Consider the following 20953-nt stretch of genomic DNA (forward strand, 5'->3'; position numbering starts at 1 on the left):
CTCGCTTAGTTCAGCTGGTATTTGTCGTCACATCGTGTATTCATAGGCTGTGATGCCCATTATAGTCGCATATATGATAATGTCAACTGCCTTGACTGTCCCTGTTCTCCGGGTCTGTGAAATTCACATAAAATAGTTTCCTGACTTTAAAGGTTTTGTTTTTAAAAAGAGTGATATTGTTTGCTTACTCATCAATTTTAATTTACAAGCTTTTTCACATTGAATTGACACGGATGTGGAGCAAGATTGATCAGAAAAAGTAGAAGAAAATAATTTTTTGTTTATATCAGCATAGTATATTAGCACAATATAACAATAAGTAGACAGTCCTGATATGAAACAAGTGTCTAATATGAAACGGGAACACTAATGTAAAAGTAAAAACAAGATTTTCGTTTGGCTACGTTTCGAGAGATTATTCTCCCATCATCGGGCAATGTGGAGGATGTTTTCCCATCAAGTTACCTAATATGGCTTATGTTACAGGAGGAACAAGTAAAATGATCAAAAGAAAACTTGCACCTCATAACATACAGAGTGTACTTTCTATTCCACTGATACATTGAGAAGACAATTTATTATCGAAACCTAAAGACACAGTTCCTATGGACAAAAGGAACAAAATCCCTTGCAAAGACTGTCATGCTACATATATCGATGAGTCTATTCGGTGTCAGATAAAAAGAACATAATAGAGCTGTTCGAAATGGTGATACGGATAAAAACGAAATAGCTCACCATTGCTGGGAGAACGACGAAAGGGGGCGAAAGGAAAGTGATAGATACTGTGGCTTATATCAAGGACAGAAAGATAAAAGAGACGATTCATTCCTTAAAGGATAAGAATCAAATATCATACATAATCATACATTCAACCCAATCTTTGGGTGCCTATAACATCCAGACAGAGAGGCGAGTTGGAAATCAGAGTAATGAGCAATCTCGTAAATGAGATTACACTTGATAATTATGGGTAATCAGAAGGCATATTAGTACAAATAGTGGGGAAAACATCTTCCACTTTTCCCGATGATGGGAGAAGAATCTCTCGAAACGTGCCCAAACGCAAACTTATTTAGATTAAAAATAAAAACCTTTAACAATTTGACTTTCATTATATACTTTCAGAAATAAATTTCATCTTTACAAAAACAAAATGGGGGATACTGAAATCAAGGAAATACCAAGGCTTGGATCATGGTTTAAACTTCCAAATTTATTGAAAATGAAGAACGAAGGCAGATTGTTCTTCCAAGAGCTTTTCAACGAGCAAGATGGAAATGTAATCAAAGTGGAACTTATGGAATCGACAATCATGGTGCGTGACAGTATCGCCGCCAAATACCTTTTTGATCCAGAGTATATCACCAAAGGCTGCATTTTAGGATTCGCAGGTGTTTCATACAACCATTGCATGACAAAGGGTAGATATCCGTCCATATTTTGTAACGGTGCTGATCATGACGAAAAGAAAGAAAATTCATTGAAGGTGTTTCACCAACGCTTTGGAGAAATCAAGGTTGCTGATATGAACAAAATTGTTCAAGGAGGGTTCGAATCTTTCAATGATTTGAAAGAAGGAGATGATTTTGAAGTTGCTGTTGATAAAATGGCTTTTCATTTTAATGCCTTCCTAGTTCTTGGGAAGGTGATACCTGACCATGCTAACTATAGGGATTGGTTTGAACGGTGTATTCGACCAGATTTGAAACAAAAACTATTATGGCCGTTCCTATACAAGCATGACGAGAGGGTCACCGAGGAAGTCTTTCGCCAAGTCAGCGAGACACCAACCATTAAAAACCTTGAGAAAATAGCACCTAACATGACTGATACAAAAGAAGGGAGCACTCTTGATTTGATGTTTAACACTTACTTCAATGGTTCCCCTTTGCTTGGCAAATATGCTATTTCATGCTTAGCTCGTTATGTTGATTCATTGACTGATGAAGAACGCCAGAGTTTGAAAGCAGAAGCTGATCACTTCTTGGAACAAGATCCTTCACAGTATGACGAATCATTCGAAGGATTAGAATTGATCAATTCATTTGTACTTGAAGTTTTGCGATTGAATCCGGTTCATATTACCGGAACTTATGGTAAAGCTAGAAAGGACTTTGTAATGGAGTCAAAAACAGGGAGGTATCAAATCTACAAAGATGACTTGATCACTGATTGTGTTATGGAGATGCATAGAGATCCAAGCGTCTTTGAGGAACCATCGAAGGTTAAATTGACACGTGACAACCAGAAGGTAAAGGAGAACCTTGTCAACTTTGGGGGACCATGGTTACAAGAATCTACATCTACTAATCGCAAATGTCCTGGTCAAAACATGATGTATATGGGGTTGAAATTGTTCGTCATCCATTTAACGCGATCTACGTTTGACGTTAAATCAGATCTTACATACACCGGCAAAAATCCAAAACGAGGCTACGGTACTGATATCCCGGTAGTGATGAAGAAATTTGCTTATAATAAATAACTTGCAGGTGAAGAAATTGAACAGAATGCATTCAAACTTTATAAACGTTTTGATAGCTCGTAGACAGGATACTTATTACAACAAGATTCGCACAAATGCGACTAAATATTTCCACTTACACTTGCAGATGGACTGCCTGATCGAAAAAAAAAACGTTTCAACTTGAGGCCGTCCAGGCTTGCGCACCGCACTGGGCTCGACTTCAGTAACTTTCGAATTATTTATTACCTTAAAGCACTTAAAGGAAGAAATTTTGGCGGGAATTTAATTTGGCGGATGGCCAAAAAAGTTTTTTCAGAGGGAACTTAATTTGGCGGATGGAAGAAAAAACTAAATTTGGAGGGAATTTAATTAGGCGGTTGCTTAAAAATTTAACCTTAAGATGGCGTCAAAACAGTGAAAAATAGCAAAAACACCTTAAAAGAGATCATATTTTCAAAATGTTTAATTTGGCAGGAATTTAATTTGGCGGATGGCGGAAAAAAGAAATTTTGGCGGGACTTAATTTGGCGGATTTCAGTCAAATCCGCCAAATCCGCCAAATTTTCTATCCGCCAAAATTTCTTCCATTAACGTATTTAAAGGTCTGATTGTGGCAGTTTAAGATTTTGAAAAAAATGAAAACTCGACCCCAGGCCCAAAAATCAAAATTTTCAAAAAAGAAATATGGTTTGTCTCTTAGCCAATCAGATTGCTTATATTTTTCAAGTTCAGGAAAGGAAAACAAAATTCGAGTTATGGAGCCAAAAAAGGGGAACATTCGATATATGGAGGTTTTTTTATAAGAGTTTATTAGGAGATTTTCATACTGCCAACGAATTTGTTCGAGTTAAGGAGACGTTCGAGTAATAGAGGTTCGAGTTATTGAGACTCTACTGTATTTAAAAAAGTAAGCTCATCTCCAGGATAAGGAGACGCCTTGGAGTTTTTACAATATGCTTAACTGATTGGTTATTTTCAAACAATAGGGATGACGCGTTCTTTAGAAAAAGTAATAAAATCGTTTGTCTCAACATTTAACGACCAACAGAGTCATCAAAGAACTTGTAAAAACTCCAGCTTGACCCAGGATAAGATGATAAAAACTTCGGGCATTACGATACGCTTATAAAAAAGTGTAGGCTAAAAAATAGAAAAAAGGGCTCGGTACTGAAAGGGTTAACAGCATACACTCTTTTTTTATAAGAACAATCAGGCTTAGACTGAAACAATAGGTCTATTATTCTAGACAATAGAAAAAATAAGAATAAGCCTAGGCTTAACTCAAATTTCATGGTTCTTATAGAAAAAGAGCGTAATGAGGGTTCATAACAAGAAAATGTCAAAGTGAGGAACGTTGCATATTGTAGTCATGTGTTTTAAAAATTACACTGAATGTAAACCTCAGATTAAGCACAAAATGTATATTATTAATATATATATATGTATATAATGTATATTAAAAAATGTATAACAAAAGAACAGTAAAGCTAAGTGGGGGGAGGGGGGTCATCCAAAAAGCGAACGAAAACGAACAGGGGGAGGGGGCCAGAAATCTAAGATTAAAAACAAACGTTTCACACATTTCGTGTGCTTGGTTGAAATTACCTTGGATTACCTTCATGTTTATATTTATGTGGAAGTTTGTTGATATATGAATCTCTTGACACCAATCTAATCCACAAAAGAGCAGATGCTTTATTCTATCGACCTCTTTGTCAAGAATATATGTCAACCTGAAATATCGGACAATAGTTTTTCTATCGACTTCTTTGTAGAGAATGTAAATCAATCTGCTCAAGCAGACAAGGTTTAGATTTTTGCCGCGTACGAAACATTGGAGCACTAAGGGGTTACTCACATGTCGATTCTTCCCACGACTAACGTCAAATTGACGCAAAGGGGTGGGTGGGTTAGAGTCTTTGACGCTAAGAAATTTCACCAGAAATATCGATTTTTAATACGTTTATTCCGTGACAAATGTTACTTTCCATATTTCTTTTCCTCCTTTTACATACCTAAATATTCGTTCACTTCGCTATTTTACAGAAATTTTAACCAAAACAAACGGCCCGATGTTTACGTCTCGAGTTCCTTTTGCTCAGACGGTCCGCACGGCCCTTGAATTTCGCCCACAGTCTGTCTTTTTTTGTGAAATGCAGCTTTTCTGTTGATTATGATTATGGAGATAATTAATTCCGGCAAATTTCTGAAAACAGTTTAGAAACTATCTGGCTGAGCAAGCCGTAGCGAAATTAAAGATGGCTGACGACGAAACAACGATGAAAGTGAAGGAGAAAATTTTCATCAATTTTTGATAATTTTTGAACTTTGACGTTAAGTTAAGAGGTGGGGGTGAAAGCAAAAATATTTCTCGTACTGCCCATTTTTCTCATCAATTCTTCAACTTGAACCAGTTTCACATCTCAATAGAATGTTAATACCATTTTGCCAACCATTTAATGTCCAAAGTTATGGGGATGTAGCGTTTTCTTCATCTCAAGCAAATGTCTCTGAAATCTTTAAGTTGGTTGGTTTGGTATTCGGAAGAGGTAATCCATGGATATCTTTGTAATCAATGATGAAAAACTCTTGAAATTACTGATGATAACAGTTGAAGTGTTAGCCTCACATTTCATGTAATTATTGGTCGCCAATTAGATGAAAATTGTATGTTTTTTGTTCGTCAGAAAAGAGTTAAAACTTTTAGAAAGCCAAGACTGAATTTTCGTCCATCTTGTATTTTGATCTGAATTATTCGTGTCTTGATTACTCAAAAGCATGCGCGTAACATCAAGGTAAATCCGTGCGATTTTGTCTGATTAACTAAGGCAAATGAAAACAAAAACAAACTTCGCAATGTGGTGGCGGATTGCCCCTTTAAGGGCGCAAAAAGGGCGTAAGTAGCCAAGGATCGGAGAAATGCCTTTTTAACTAATATTTCCCCTTATAGCGGGGAAATATTCAAAAAGGGAAACCTCGTTAGAGGGATAACCACGATATCCAGCTTTTTGTCAATAAATTTAGCTCATAATAAAACAAACACTATAAACACTGTACGAATTAATATTTTTTAGTTTTCTTAGACTGTTATAAAAGCTTCTTGAATATAGCAATTAGAATCCAAAACTGTTCTCGTTATTCGAGCAAAATACTTCAAGTTTTTATCGTTCTTCAAACGTTATTTTATTTTATAAGCACTTGCTTTTGCTATGAAAAGAGTTGTAGAGGCCCTCAGGGGACTTCCTGCACGCCAAAGAAAAAATTGAAATCACGTCATCACACCAAAAATATTTTTTCATTACGACATCATACCAGTGGATACCTCTTAAAAGCTACAACAAAAAAGGTACCCCCCTAAATCCTGATAGAGAAAACAGCAAAGGGCTGAAACTTTTTCTGGTGAGTGTAGGCTACCTATGAATCTCTTCCCTGGGTATGGTTTTTTTGTAAAAGCTGCTAAGAAAAATTTTATTGCTTCGTGAAAAAATGCAATTTTAGCTATTTACCCCTTAAAACCTACAAAGTTTTTTGTATAACTTTTTTATAAAATAGTCCTTTTGGTCTAGGGTAATTATATATATACGCGTACTGTATTCCCATTTGCTTTCCTTTTTTGCTGCGTCTGTCCCTCGGGACTTTCTCTTCTCTCGCTCTCGCATTTTCTGTGGTTGTTTTTGTTGCTTTTCTGTTAGTTAAACTTTGATGAGGGATGAGCACGGTACAAATTTTACATAGACAAATCAGAGGGGATGAAAACTGATTTTTTTTATTATTTTTTTTTTTATTATTGAAACAAAGACAAGTGTACACTACGAACATATATTACAAAACATTACTTAAACATAAAATATAGTCCCTCCCCCCGCTAGGAACTAACGTTATATCACCAGAGGTACTAGACTACACGTTTTTTTTTTTATTAGAACGTCTTAATTTTAGCTGAGGCTGGATGTGCCTATTTTCTCATCAATTTTCAGCCTGAATTGTTCTTATTGACGTTCTTGAAATCGATTCGCTTAAAATCTAATAAAACCTTTGAATGTCGATATTGGGTTAAAAATCGAGTAAATTTGCTATTATTTTGAGATGAGAGGAATAATTACAGTAATAATTGCACAAAATTCCTTAAGAAATCTAAAGATTTTTAAGCGAATTTCGTCAAACTATTCGATTCTCAGGCTGGACATGTTCTTATAATGTTCTTAAATTTTTGCCAAATTTCAGCCTAAATGTTCTTACAAACTGGGTTCTAATAAAAAAAAAACGTGTATGTAAAAAATAAATAAATAAGTAAATAAAAAAAATCTTGGAGAAGGAAGCTACAATTGTTAGGAAAAAGCCTAAAATAAAGCACTGCTAAACCTTCCAGTTTCGTTAAGAAATTCAACAACAGAACAAAGAATAGATTTATTTAGATTCGAAGTCAAACTTTCATCCCCATATAATAAAAGCCGACAGAAAAAGGAGGTTAAGTGGATGAAAAACAATGCTTAGGGTCTGAAGTTTGTCGAACAAAGATTGTCTTGCATGGGAATATATAGAGCAGTGCAGAAGAAAGTGCTGAGTGTTTTTAACAGAGTTAGTTCGGCAACCACAGAACTGATTTGAGATTGAGAACCAGATAACCGGAATATAAAAGACATTTTATAACGCACCAAAGCTCATGGGATTATACGTGTTTAGTAAGTATATATTTTACTTATTGATTTGACCTTTTTGCCCTTTTTAACTTTGTGGAACTTAGTAAAATTCCTTTGAGACTCTGCGGTAACAAACAGTGATTCACTGCAAAGTTACTAATGCTACAATTAGATTATTGGTATCTACATATTTTCAAAACTGTACGTTAAAATCAAATTACACCATAAAACCTACATTATTACACCTTAAAAACTACAAACATTGACCCCTTGTTCACAACTAACTGAAACTGTGAAATTGCAATTCAGGTGCTGAAACATGATTCAATTGATAAAATACTTGCTAGAAATCCATTCCCAAAACAATATTTGTATTTTTCAGAATTTCATGCCCATAATGCTATTCGCCTTGGTTTTTTTGGTCAAAAAACGGCTTTAAATGGTTGAAACTTTTATTCATTTCATTTTTGACGTAATGTATGTTACTAAAGTTTTTCTATATCTCCATCAAATTTTTGACATTTTGGTATGCAATATGACCATGTTTTGAGAAAGTTGATTTTCAGATTTAATTGGCCACTACCATAAATGAGCTTTAAAATAGAACTTTGAGGGCCTTACGATTGATTTCTTTGGGGTGTAACAATGGAGAAGAAAATGATTTTTACACCTACCATAAGTATAGGTACGTAAAAAGTATAGGTTTTATGACGTCCAAAAAACTTGATTTTTTGAAGGAATTTTGATTAAAGTTGAGATTGTAAAAAAGTGAATTATACAAAACTAAATTAAGTTTGGTGGTTAAGAGTAGGAGTGGGCGGCTAAATATAATAGCATTTTTTTCAAAAATCTTCAAACTAAAATTTTGTGGGTTCTTTAATCTATGCCTAGGCAGGATAAAAAAAAAAGCCTTTTTGTGACCCTACCTGATATTCGTCATTTTTATGAAAATCTCATTTCTCTCTTCATCTGTCATGTAAATGCATATGTATATGCTTTTTGTTTAAATGTTTCAACGCTTTTGCATCTATTTTATTCCCAAATGACTTCTTTTGTACACTTTTTGGCCCAGCACGCAGCGCAATGGGCCTTTAAAACACAACTGGTCGAAAAAAATTGACTTTGTCGGGGCCTATGCACGCAGTTATCAATCGACGATTCTAGGCTAAAATCGAACTACCTGAGTTTCTATTGTGCGCATGCGTAAGCAAAAACCACATATAATTAATACCTCCAACTTATATGGTCAAATCTTTCTTTCTTAATTAGAAGAAAAAAGTTTAAAGTAATTAAATCTTTATTGCTCGCCCGACTCGAGTCTATACATTGAAAAAATTCGCTCCTGTTGTATGGTGATTCTCAGTGGAAAAATATGCTGACAGTGCCAACACTGCTGGGCCTTTACCTTTATCTCCAACAGCACCAATATGTATGTTTCGTAATGCTTTATTCTAGATATTGTTGCGAGCGTTAGCACAGCGGCAGGGATATCGGCTGCTAAAGCAAGAGTTGCAACTCGGGAAGTCTGCAAGAGAAAGTACGGTGACATCTATGAACTTAAACCACAAAACTCAATAAATGAACCTGCAAAAAAGAAACCTCGTGCTTCTGACGACTATGAAATTTACCAAAACGTTTTACCGTCTGCAAAATCTGCAAACACATTCAAACACAAAAAGGCTCTGACTCAAGAGATTATTGCTGCTAAGGCTTTTGCTACCAAGAAGAATACGACAAAAGTAACATTACACTTTGACTCAACAGGCAGGAAACGTATTGATGAAGATTGGCCTTCATTAATCTTTAACTTCAAGGACAATAATCCCCTTGAATGCCGAATGATATCATTGCGCCCTTTGTTCTTCGCCTACGAGAATAGAAAACAGATAGTCTCGTTGATTGTTGAAACTTTGAACAGATTAAGTAATGCTGTGGGTAAACTACAAGTTAACCCTTATGAACTATGGGGAAGAATTGAATGCTTTGATGACGGACGCAGTCAGCAAAAACATTAAAATTTAGGAAGGTGTCGCCGAAGTAGTGAATTTATTTACGGTTCCGAAAGACATGTCAAGAGAAAGTCGTTCTATAAATTACTAATTTGAAAGATTTTTGCGTGCTAATAAAAATGGTAGCTATTTCCGAACTCATCACACGTCTTTCAAGCTCTCTAGTATATTCTCTAGTATATTTTATGCTGTGAGGGTGCAGCAAGAGTAATGTATTTTATGTCGTGAGGGTGCGGACAGAGTAATATATTTTATGCCGTGAGGGTGCGGCAAGAGTAATATATTTTATGCCGTGAGGGTGCGGCAAGAGTAATATATTTTATGCTGTGAGGGTGCAGCAAGAGTAATATATTTTATGCCGCGAGGGTACGGCAAGAGTAATATATTTTATGCCGGGAGGGTGCGGCAAGAGTAATATATTTTATGCCGTGAGGGTACGGCAAGAGTAATATATTTTATGCGTGTGCGGGAGGGTACGGCAAGAGTAATAGATTTTTTTTATGCCGTGAGGGTGCGGCAAGAGTAATATATTTTATGCCGTGAGGGTACGGCAAGAGTAATATATTTTACGCCGTGAGGGTGCGGCAAGTGTAATATATTTTATGATGTGAGGGTGCAGCAAGAATTTATGAGTAATGCTGTGAGGGTGCAGTAAGAGATGACAATGCGAAGGTGCATTGATGAGTATTTCAGTAGAAAGCTTCTATGTAAATAAAGACTCCTTTCGGGCACTTACAAAACGAAAACTTTGTCGAGTATACCAAACGGATTTTTCGAGGCCCTTACGGTTTCCTCTACGACAGCCCAGCTAAAATTTGAGACAGCCTGGGCACCCAATTTTGACCACCGGGGTCTGGAGGTTTTTGTCCGGGGGGACTTGTATCAATCCGTTGTCTAAGTCAACAAGATAGCATGAAGATAACGGCTTCTATAAAAAAGCTCAAAGTAAGTGAATTTGATATAAAAAATTTAAAAGAAGTGCCTAAGAGGACCTCAATTTTTTTAATATCGGTTAATTGCTGTAAAGTAGGTGGTATTTATTCCATTTTGAAAGTAATATTTTAATTGGATTGAGCCCACAGGGATTGGTAAAAGGAAATTAGTGTTTTTTATCAAAAGGAAAGTAGTTTTTTTTTATCAAGAGGAAAGTAGGGTATTTTTTCGAAAGGAAAATAGCGTTTATATCAAAGGGAAAGTAGTGTACTTTATCAAAATTAGGTTTATTTAGGACCTCAAGTATATTGACATTGATAACTGCTGTCTAACTTTTATCGATAACTTCAATTTTGACGGTAGGCAAAGTACCATTTTCTTTCTCTATATCCCAGAGGAATTGGTGTATGAAAAAGATGTATAATTTCGTAGAATTAGGTCGTTTTAGGACCTCGAGTATCGGTAATTATTGTAATAGTGAGGTCTGTTAGCACAAAAATACTTCAGTTGGTGATTAAAGCATGAAATTTGGCACAGATGATCCTTAGAGGGTCTAAAACTTAATTTTAAACAGTAACACCAAATTTTGCCACCTGGCCACCTGCCAGATGACGTCATCAGGTGGCTGGGCAAAAAAATATTTTTTTGAAAATATTCAAAATCTGATTGTATCAGCGGAAAGAGCATGAAATGCTGATAAAAATTGAGGTATAAAACATGCCTTGAAAATCTTCCTATCAAAAGTTATGAAGGTTTAAAGTTTTGTGATGACGTCATCATAAGCCATTCCAGGCAAAACCTAAAATACCGTAATAACGGAACTAGTTGACCAGATTTAGTGTTTTATACATGAATCCATGTCAAAATTTGAAGTTCCATCTGATGCTTGGGTCTAAACAACATAGGAAGGCTTAAAACATCCAAAAAAATTAGTTGGTTTGTACACTGTGCTCCTGAAGGGAGAACGCTGCGTTGATTTGCCTTGTAAAGCTCAAAATCTAAGTTTTAGTATTCTGTAGGATTTAAAGCTTTTTATTCAATTTGAACATCGGAATCGGAAAAAGCAATGAATTTTGATATGAATTCATGTATAAAACATGAAATTTGGTCAATTTGTACCAAAATTACGAGGTTTTTAAGTTTTGCCTGGAAAGGCTTATGATGACGTCATCAAAAAACTTTCAACCTCCATAACTTTTGATAGGAAGATCTTCAAGGCATGTTTTATACCTCAATTTTTATCAGCATCTCATGCTCTTTCCGCTGATACCATCAGATTTTGAATATTTTCAAAATAATAATTTTTTGCCCAGCCACCTGATGACGTCATCTGGCAGGTGGCCAGATGGCAAAATTTGGTGTTACTGTTTAAAACTAGTCATAGCTTTCACTAAATGCCCCCACATAAAGATCATGTCATGCACTTATAAAGCTTTAATGCTTTAAAGATTAAACATTAAAAAATAATCAGGAATAATTGTTTGATTTAATTATTGATTGATTGATTGATTGATTGATTGATTGATTGATTGATTGATTGATTGATTGATTGATTGATTGATTGATTTATTGATTGAGGCGTTTGCTTGAAAAAAAATTATATTCCATTATAAAAAAATACATACTTGAAGAATTCATGCAGCTTAATAACTTAATAAAATTTAAGGAAAAGCTGGAAAAGCCTCTCAAAAATATATTTAAAAAGTTATGGTATCATTATCTTTCTGATTTTCACATCTCCTGTTTGTTTGTTTTTTCTCCTAGTTTCTTTCTTATAACGATACTGTATATGTCATGATTAATTATTCACTAAATAGACCTTTTCTAATAATGTCGCAGACATCTTAGATTGTAGGCAAAATATATGGACATACGCAGTGAATAAATCCACAAGGTAACCAATCAAAAATAGCTTGTTTTTTTCATTGGCTGCTATATTTCAACATTTCTCTATTGCTACTTTGCCTAATAAACAATAGTCAAGAGGATACTGCGTATAAAATTTATCAAAAAGTTCTGCGCCATCTTAAGTTAGGTGAAATAGAAACTCACTTATCCTAGTTAAGGCCAGGGCTCCACTAGCTTACGCTGTGATTGCACTTCTCAAGCAAAATCTTCTATGTTGTTGGTCAAAAGAAAAGTAAAGGAATGCCATTGTGGTTCATTCAGACGTACAGTCGAGAAAAATTAAAATGCGCGGATTACAAATGTCGCGCTATTTATATATCCACGTGACCCTACTGGTCACGTGGTCAAACTGTCAATCATAATTTCTATTCCACGACACGCCTAAATTTCTTTTCAAGTGCATAGTCCTTTTTCATGATGCAATCTTTTCTCCAAGCTGATCGCAGCGCAGACAATGAAGAGACGTGCCTTCAGGAAGCTAGACTTTTTGAGTTTATAGCTAGCGATATACTTTCCCTTTATGGTGTTTCTGTATGACTGTCTGAGCTATTTCACCAAACCACTGGAGCGTAAGTTATTTAGGCTATCACAACTGCATGAAAAAGTTTAACGTGCACATGTAAAGTTTAACGAGTAAACAAACTTTTTTCAGGTTTTTGAAAAAGATTTACCACACTGAAAAGACGTAAAAACACTCTAAGTGAGGTAAATTATTTTGAAGACCAAAAGAAAAAGTCAACCACGTTTGGATATTCAACTTTACATATGCGTACATTCATCTTTTTTGTACATTGCCGGTTGTTTTACTAGGTTAAGAAGGACTTTCTCGAGTTACGACCATATGGTATTTAAAGCTCAAGAAGCCCTGTAAACAATAAAGGTAGTTATCAATAAAATGACAGACAAAAATAAATTAGAGTTTGAACAAAAATATCAAATGTACATTTGAAAACTTAAGCAAATTTCTTTAAAGATTCTGGAAAAAGAATTGAAATCATTGCTGAAGTGAATTTCTGACTAAATTACAGTAGTTAGTATTCAGTTTCAAAGACAAGAAACAAAATTTGACATATATACAAAACACTTTTTCATTTTTCCAGTCAAAATGAATCAGCTCATCATCATAACCAGTCTGCCATTTTGTTTGTTTTGATTTGCAGAAGTAATATTATAATCAGATGTAATTCGTGTTATGGTGTAATCACTATACTTTTTCTATAATTTGCATTTATAACACTCGCTTCAGCTTTTCAATGCTAAATCAAAACTAATAAAATGTAATACGCAATAATGGTAATAGCATATAACGTACCATGAAAATATGTATAACATTTACCGCTGTATAATTTACCGCCATATTTTTGCGGAACACTTAATTGGCCGGAAAGCCGATTACGACGCAAACACAAAAACAAAAACAATTCGCAAAAAATCGAGATTCCAGTCCAATATATTGCGTGAAGCTATGAATGCCTCCTCAGTCGCTGCGCTCCTTGCGGGGGCAATTAAGTTTTAGACCCTCTAAGGATCATCTGTGCCAAATTTCATGCTTTAATCACCATCTGAAGTATTCTTACGTTTTTATGTGCTACCCGACCTCACTATAAAGAATATGGTGTTTATTTAATTTTTACAGTATGCAAAAGTAACATTTTATTTCAAAGAAAAGTAGTGTTTTTTATCAAGGTGTATAATTTCGTAGATTAAGTTTCGTAGAATAATTTTTCGTACAGTATTTATTTTTTTATCGTATTCCAGGTTGCCACGGGCCTTTTTCCCACGAGAGCCTTGAAACGCCTAACTACTAAACTAAATAAAAGGGTGCAAGCCTGTCTCAACAAATTATCTCGTTTTCACTTTCTTCATTTTCTTAGATTTTGCTTTTAAGGCCTTTAACAGTACTTGTGTTTTTTCTAAAGGATTAGTAAATAAATAAGGTTATTTTCGGTTCAACGATTAGAAAATAACTTCAATCTACTCACATACCCCATCATATTTTGTGCAAGTCACACACATCTGAGCGACTAGACGCTGATAACCTAGTAACGCTGAGCCAAATCGAAACAAAGATCGGTCTCCGTGAATCCATTGTGTCATGTGAACCTCAGCTGAAGTCATTCCTTAGATCAAAGAAAAGCGTGACCGAGGCCGCACTAGAAGCCCTTCTGAAGCTAGTGGCTGTGACGGGAAGACAATACCATTGGCAGATGTATTCAATTTAGAGCTCGAGGAGACAGGTTTACACAAAACCATTAGGTTTTATAAAGAGAAAAGATTCATTAGATTAGGTTATCAAGCGGTGTCAGTCTACGATAGCCGTGAGGGCTTGCCGAATTTATCTAGAAAGTGACTTTATCATTGCGGGTTTTAAAGCACTGGCAAAATTTACATATAATGTAACCATGCCTTTCTTGAATTTCATCGAAAAGGCAGACCAAGAATCTTGTATAGAAGTTCTATCGAAACTTTGTACTGACCTTTCGAGCAAGAGGCTAGACACCCTTACTGAATACAAATTGATTGGACACACGTGCATGTTGTCAAAGAAGGTCCAATTACTCAACTCGATACTTATTTATTAGACGAGATGTGCCTTCAAGCTGCTATTGGAGTTAAATTGCAGTGTAAGCAAGAGTACTGGGCTCCAGATGGGGAAAAACAAATCAACGTGCTACCAGAATTCATTCTCTCACAACGAGTGAAAGACAAAACCTGCCCACAAATAACATGAACTGTGAACGTTATTTAGCAAAGTTTGGGTATCTAACATCGCTTTCAGCTAACCATTCAAATAAGTTGTTTAAAGCAAAGAGAATCAGAGGTGACCTCGTGCTCTTAGATGCAGATGAAAGCCTTTCTGTTGAGAAATCCTTCCAGAAAACCATTAGACTTCTCGACGAGATGCAAATTTCATCGACACAAAAAAAAATGAACTGAAGCGAGCTAGAATACGTGCCAATTATCAAGAAGAAGGCGAGAGCTTCTCAGTTTGTTGATCAAGTACTAAAGAAATGCAAAGATCACAACGGTCCATTAACATCGGTAAGTGAATTAAAAGCACTTGTTCAGTCTAACCCACCGAAGCTTAAAACATTCCTGAGACAGAAGATTCAATATCAGCAAGTCACTCATCAGCGCGACGCTGAGGCGAAAAGAGAACTTTATGAGGTAAATAACCTTTCTCTTGAAGAAATGATCGAAAATCTGACTGTTTTTTTTTTAAGAAGAAACTATTGTCGAGGAAAGTGTGACTTTTCAATCAGAAGAAGAGATAATGAATATGCTTAAAGATAATGCTGTTGCTGAGAAAAGTTCAACTACTGAGAAAACTGACAATTTTCAACCAAACCAGCCAGTCGCAGCTGTCTGGGACGCAAAATTCAAAAAGAAATGGTACGTCGGGTTGTTTCTTGATCGCAACAACGATGGGACATATCGAATTGACCATCTTCAACGTAGAGAGACAACTGATGAACTATGGTGTCGGCCTCCTGGATTCAACGATATCCAGGATACAGATGAACTACAAATACTAGCAGTCGAAATCAAATGTCAATGGAACTTTGATGACGTCAAGCCGACTTTCACAGTTGAAAACAGTGACAAAATCAATAATGCTTTTAGTTTTGTTTGTAAAATTTCTGATTCATAAATCTATGTATGTGTAGTTTTTGTGTATATATTTTTGTTTATAGATCTTAAGATGTTTCATAGATAACTAGCCGTATGCGCAGCGTCGCACGCTGCGTGTCCCAATCCAGCGAATCACTATACATATAAATGTCTAAAGGAAGAAAGATAGCTGCCGAAATAGTGATACGATTATTTTCATTTAATAGAAAAATGGAGAGAAAAGATAACATTGCATCGCAATTTTTAACCACAATTATTAAGTAAATGGCTTACAAGAATTAAATTTTCGATCTTTTAAGCCATCGTGGCTGGCCATCGTAGCTTGACATTCGAGAGTGACTTTAAAAGACTTTGAAAAGTTTTGAAAGTGATAGGGAGCAGCTATAGTAAGCAGAAAGTTTTAAAGAGCATCTGAATAAGGAATCTTCAAAAGCAAAAATTATATTTGTGAAGAAGGTTGATTTTAACCCATCCAGCTGCAATGTTGCTGTAAAGAAAATAGTATACTGGCGTCTCAAAGTTCGTCTAGTGGTAGGAAAACTGCACGGGGTGCAAAAAGACGATGGTTCAACGCCGTAAAGAGCTTTGTAGAGCTTTGTTAGAATTTCGAAAACTTTTTACAGAACGTTGTAAACACACACGTTTCAGCATATTAATATATAGATTTCTTCCCCACGCTCCATGTATTTATTTTCTCTGATTTGCTACTGTATCACCATGTACATGTAGGGATGATCAGTTACAAAAAAAGTAAACATCAAAGATTATGTTGAAAATAAATTAAAATTCAGAAGTCGTGTTTTATACACCGCTGTAAAAAAAGTGATGTGTGTGTGTATGTGATTTTAAGGGGTATCCACAGCGGTACCAAAAAATTTCTCCTGTCAATAACGCATCCATCAACCTTTTCGAAATCATAGCTGACACCATCACCAGATTTTTATAATTGATGATCTTATCGGATTTTTTGATTTTTTTTTAAAAGCGATGCATTGTGGGATTGTTTCGGGAGTATTACAATTGAATTCCCTCGAGGAATTCCTAAGAGATTTCTATTGTCAATAAAAATCAAGCCGAAATATTCATAGGTTTAAGCACAAGGGTTATTGAACCCGAATGCAGGTGCGGCACATCAAAGGCCGACCATCATTCCTCTCCGATGGGAAATTGGCCCGCTCCTTTAGAGCTTTAGCGTGGGCGGCCGCCAAACCGCCAATCGGAATATCAGATAATTGGTCGGTGTGCTTTTCACGGTAGGTGATTATAGTTTCCATTCTGACGTATTGTTAGATTTATTAAAAATATTAATTAATTTTACGCCGTTCAACTCTGAACATCTTATCCTCTTAATACAGCATAATAAGGAAAAAATGGTTTAAGTATCTCATATTAAAAAAGTCTTTAAGCAAAACTTGATGTCAAGATCGATAGCACTTTCATGACATCAATAGACTATGTTCTACAAAAGCTTAAACAAGAGGGATACAAAATTTGTGTAGGAAGAGCAGATTTTTATGTCACGGTAATTACCTTTTTATATTATAAATATAGAACTACTAAGTCATAAAAATCTGCTCTCCTACACGAACTTTGCACCCCTCTTGTCTACACTATATACTGTTCTAGAAAGACGTTTTACGGTTTCTATAACACAAACATAGCCTGGTTATCCAGCCCGTAAACTTTTTTTGATTTTGATATTTCTTATGTTTACGGTCTGGTTTACCTAGATCGTCTGCATTCTCATCTGAGGATGATTATGCGGATATTCTGATTGGTTGGTCCAAGCGAATCAGAGATCTGAATGGTGGCGCGCGTATAAGAAATTATGCGAGCCGACTTGAAGTGTTCGCCTAAATATTTAGGTGGACCGCGCGGGCGATCAGCAAGGCGCATACGCTGCTTTGCAAATCTCCCTGACTTTTCTTCTTCGAAGCAAATAACAATAGAATATGTAATTATCTCCCTTGGGTGTTTGACCACGCATCCAAATAAAAATAACAATAATGGTAGGGAAGAAGTGTGAAGATCAAAACATGGGAATTTTTGATGTTCTGGTTGTTTTCTTTTCAATTACTTGCTTAGACAGGCTTAGACATTCTTGTTTTAATCTTCTTAATGACTTGGTTGCATCGTGTAAAGAACTAAAGGTATATCTTTCTTTTGCTTCAATTCTTCTTTTCTGTTTGCCAATTTTGTATTGCTGTTTTGGGTTGGATATTTTGAAAAAAATTTTCTCCAAAATTTACTTTGCACTTTCTGTCTAACAGACTTTCCACCACACTGTCTATATTTCATGGTCAAGGCTGCCATTCTAAATTGATTTATCACTGCTGGGGTACCATCTTGAAATTATGCATGTCATTATGTGCATATATTTATTTGCAGCCATGGGGTTCATGCAGGAAAATCTGTCAACAGGGGTTCACCTGATTTCTAGGTGAACCAAGCTCTATAATTTTAGAACTTTGTCTGGCTGAGGTAAAACTTATTTTTTCTAAAATTTTGAGCTTGGATATCCAGGCTAACACAAACAGAGTGATACTCTAAATACATATATTTCGTTATCCCAAACCTCGAAACAGATAAAGACCGTACAAAAAGGAGAAACAAGAATGCGTTTGATTAGACTCGGTCTACTAGTTCCCATTGGTAAAGCAACTCGCATGAATTTACCGAATCGAATCGTTGATAAATGTCACGAATCGAATATACAAATTATCGAAATAAATATCGATAAAGATATCGAATCACAAGGACCTTTCGATTTCGTTTTACATAAAGTACTCGATTTTTATAACGAGCATAAAGATGAACCAGAAATCGCACGATGGAAAATCGATAAATTCGTATTGTACACGAAAGCATATCCTGAAACGATCATCATCGATAATATGGATTTTTGTTGGCGATTAACCAATCGAAAACTGATGATCGATTTAATCGAGCATTGCATCTTCAAGACTGGGAACCGAAGTGTATTCTTACCAAAGACTTTAGATATCACTGAAAATATCACCGATCTGGACCTAGAAACGACCGTTATTGAAAATAAAATACAGTTCCCGGTGGTTGTCAAGCCTCATTCTGCATATTTTGATGACGGTTCACATTTAATGAGCCTAGTGTTCAATCATGAGGGTTTAAAAGACTTTAAGAAGCCGTACCTTGTTCAAGAATTCTGTGATCATGGAGCTGTGTTATACAAAGTCTTTGTTATTGGCAACAAGTACCATATATGTGAAAGACCATCTGTGAAGAATCTGGTTGTTGAAGATTCCTTGGAAATCAATTGTAAGCAACCTGAAACCAATATTGAATTCGATTCTTTTAATATCTCTAAATTGGGTCAATGTTTTAATAAAGTTTTACACAGCGAAGATCCGAACCACCAAACATGGTTTTCTTCAGACCAAAAGAGTTCTCTCTTAGATAAGGAAATCATCGAAGAGATTATTTTAAGAATCAAGAAATATTCAGGATTGAATTTGTATGGTTTTGATATTTTGATGGAAGAGCATACTGGGAATTATGCCTTGATTGATATCAACCAATTCCCCTCCTATAAAGGCATTGACTCTTCACATTTTGCATATGATTTAGTAGAATTATTAGAAACTCTTTAGATTTCTGAAAATGATATATGTGTATGTTCTAGGAGTACTTTGAAAATATTATCTATAGGTTCTAAGGTTATTTCTATGAAGTTTGAAGAAAATTCGACGAGGAAGTCTATTAAAATTACGCGGGAAGCACACCCCTGTCTCAGTAACCCGGTAGAGTTTAAAAGCTCACCGGGGTGGCTAAGAAAATAACAGGATTTCACCGGGACAGACTTTTGACTGAATAAAGTCGCCGGGTTGGAAAATTTGAGGTAAATTTTCACCGGGGTACAGTTTTTTTTATATAAAGACCAGTAAAATCTTTTGATGCTATGACTAATATTTTTATTTTAAGCCTCAAATTGTTCTATAATGCTATTTATACTCCCTGCTTGTAATTAAACCTCAATTTGGCTAAGATCGCCCCGGTCAAAAAAGGGAAATGCTTAAACGCCCTGTACCGAAAAATTGAAAAATTGAACCCGGATGTTTATTCGAGTTATTTTTTTATCAACCTATGTATTTCAATGCTTCCAGTGAGTCTACATTCTAAATACAAGGTTAATCTGAAGAGTAGTTCAAGATTTATGGCTAGTTTTCTGTTTAATTAAATCATGCGAAATTAAGACAGTTTTGCCATGAGGTTTTAATGCCCATAATGAAAATGTTGAAATTGACAAACTAAAATGTATTTTTTTCCAATAAATAATCTGAAATACAAAAAAATATCTTTGCTAGCAAATACGTGTATCAAACAACGCATTCAATTTTTCAACAGTTTTCAGTGAAATTACATAGAACCCAAACGCTTTAAAGTCTAGTACATTGAATACACGTTTTTTTTTTATAAGAACGTCAAAAATTTTCGAAGCCTTCGGATGTTCTTAGTTTTTTGGATTTGAAGCCTAAAAATGTTCTTAAAATGTTCTTATTTTCAGCATTTTTTGAGCATTTTGATGTAATTTCTTAAGAAATTGCATGTTTTTAAGTCTCCAAAGCCAAAGTATGTTCTTAGAATGTTCTTAAATTTTTGGGCTCGAAGCCTTATGTTCTTATATAGTTTGTTCTTATAAAAAAAAACGTGTATGCGTAAAATATTCTCGGAAAGCTCTTCAAGTTTAAAAAGTAATTGCAAAATTGCAACAAAAATTTATTTTTCTTTGTTAATTTCATTTCTTTTTCACTTTATTAGTTTTCTTCTTATATTATTGTTCTGTTTAAAATGTAAGAAGTTTAAGAAATATTTATTTAGAAAGAAAAAACTCTCCGGGGTTACCAATTTTCCACCGGGGACAAAATTTGGCCTGTTTTTAGGCATTTTTTTCACCGGGCTACTCACCGGGGTGGATCTGACCGGGCCACTGACCCAGGGGTGTGGAAGCTGTAGATTTTGAGCCATTGACCGGCCATTGATAACAGAATATGCAAGAAAAACCTCCAGGAGATTAATTGTATAAAGCAAAAAACCACAGCTAACTTGCAATACTGAATCCAATTATATCTTTGCAGAGTCTCCACAAATCAAAGGTATGTCTCGATGTCGCAGTTGTTTTACAACAAAAATAATTCATGTCTGAATAAACCGAATAACTTTATTTTCAACTTTGATGACTCAACAAGGGTAAAAAGAATTGGTGCAAATATATTTACAAAATATTATAAAAACATGAAGCTCATTTTCAGCTGAAACCTAAGAACAAATTAAGAACAATCAATCTTAGCCTTAGGTTTCAAAAATAGCTAAAAAATGAATTCCGC

At 35.2% G+C, this 20953-nt stretch overlaps 2 protein-coding genes across 2 annotated transcripts; both read left to right on the forward strand.

Annotated features, from left to right (window-relative positions):
- Positions 1-1074: 1074 nt before the first annotated feature.
- On the forward strand, positions 1075-2825 carry LOC136816948 (uncharacterized). Its single transcript, XM_067073288.1, has one exon. The coding sequence runs from the start codon at positions 1157-1159 to the stop codon at positions 2486-2488; it is 1332 nt and encodes a 443-aa protein (XP_066929389.1). The 5' UTR covers positions 1075-1156; the 3' UTR covers positions 2489-2825.
- Positions 2826-18208: 15383 nt separating this feature from the next.
- On the forward strand, positions 18209-19219 carry LOC136816979 (inositol-tetrakisphosphate 1-kinase-like). The gene has a single exon (XM_067073323.1). The coding sequence runs from the start codon at positions 18209-18211 to the stop codon at positions 19217-19219; it is 1011 nt and encodes a 336-aa protein (XP_066929424.1).
- Positions 19220-20953: the final 1734 nt, after the last annotated feature.

This window comes from Clytia hemisphaerica, unplaced genomic scaffold (genome assembly GCF_902728285.1).
Source record: "Clytia hemisphaerica strain Z4C2 unplaced genomic scaffold, Clytia hemisphaerica genome assembly, whole genome shotgun sequence".
Classification (NCBI taxonomy): domain Eukaryota; kingdom Metazoa; phylum Cnidaria; class Hydrozoa; order Leptothecata; family Clytiidae; genus Clytia; species Clytia hemisphaerica.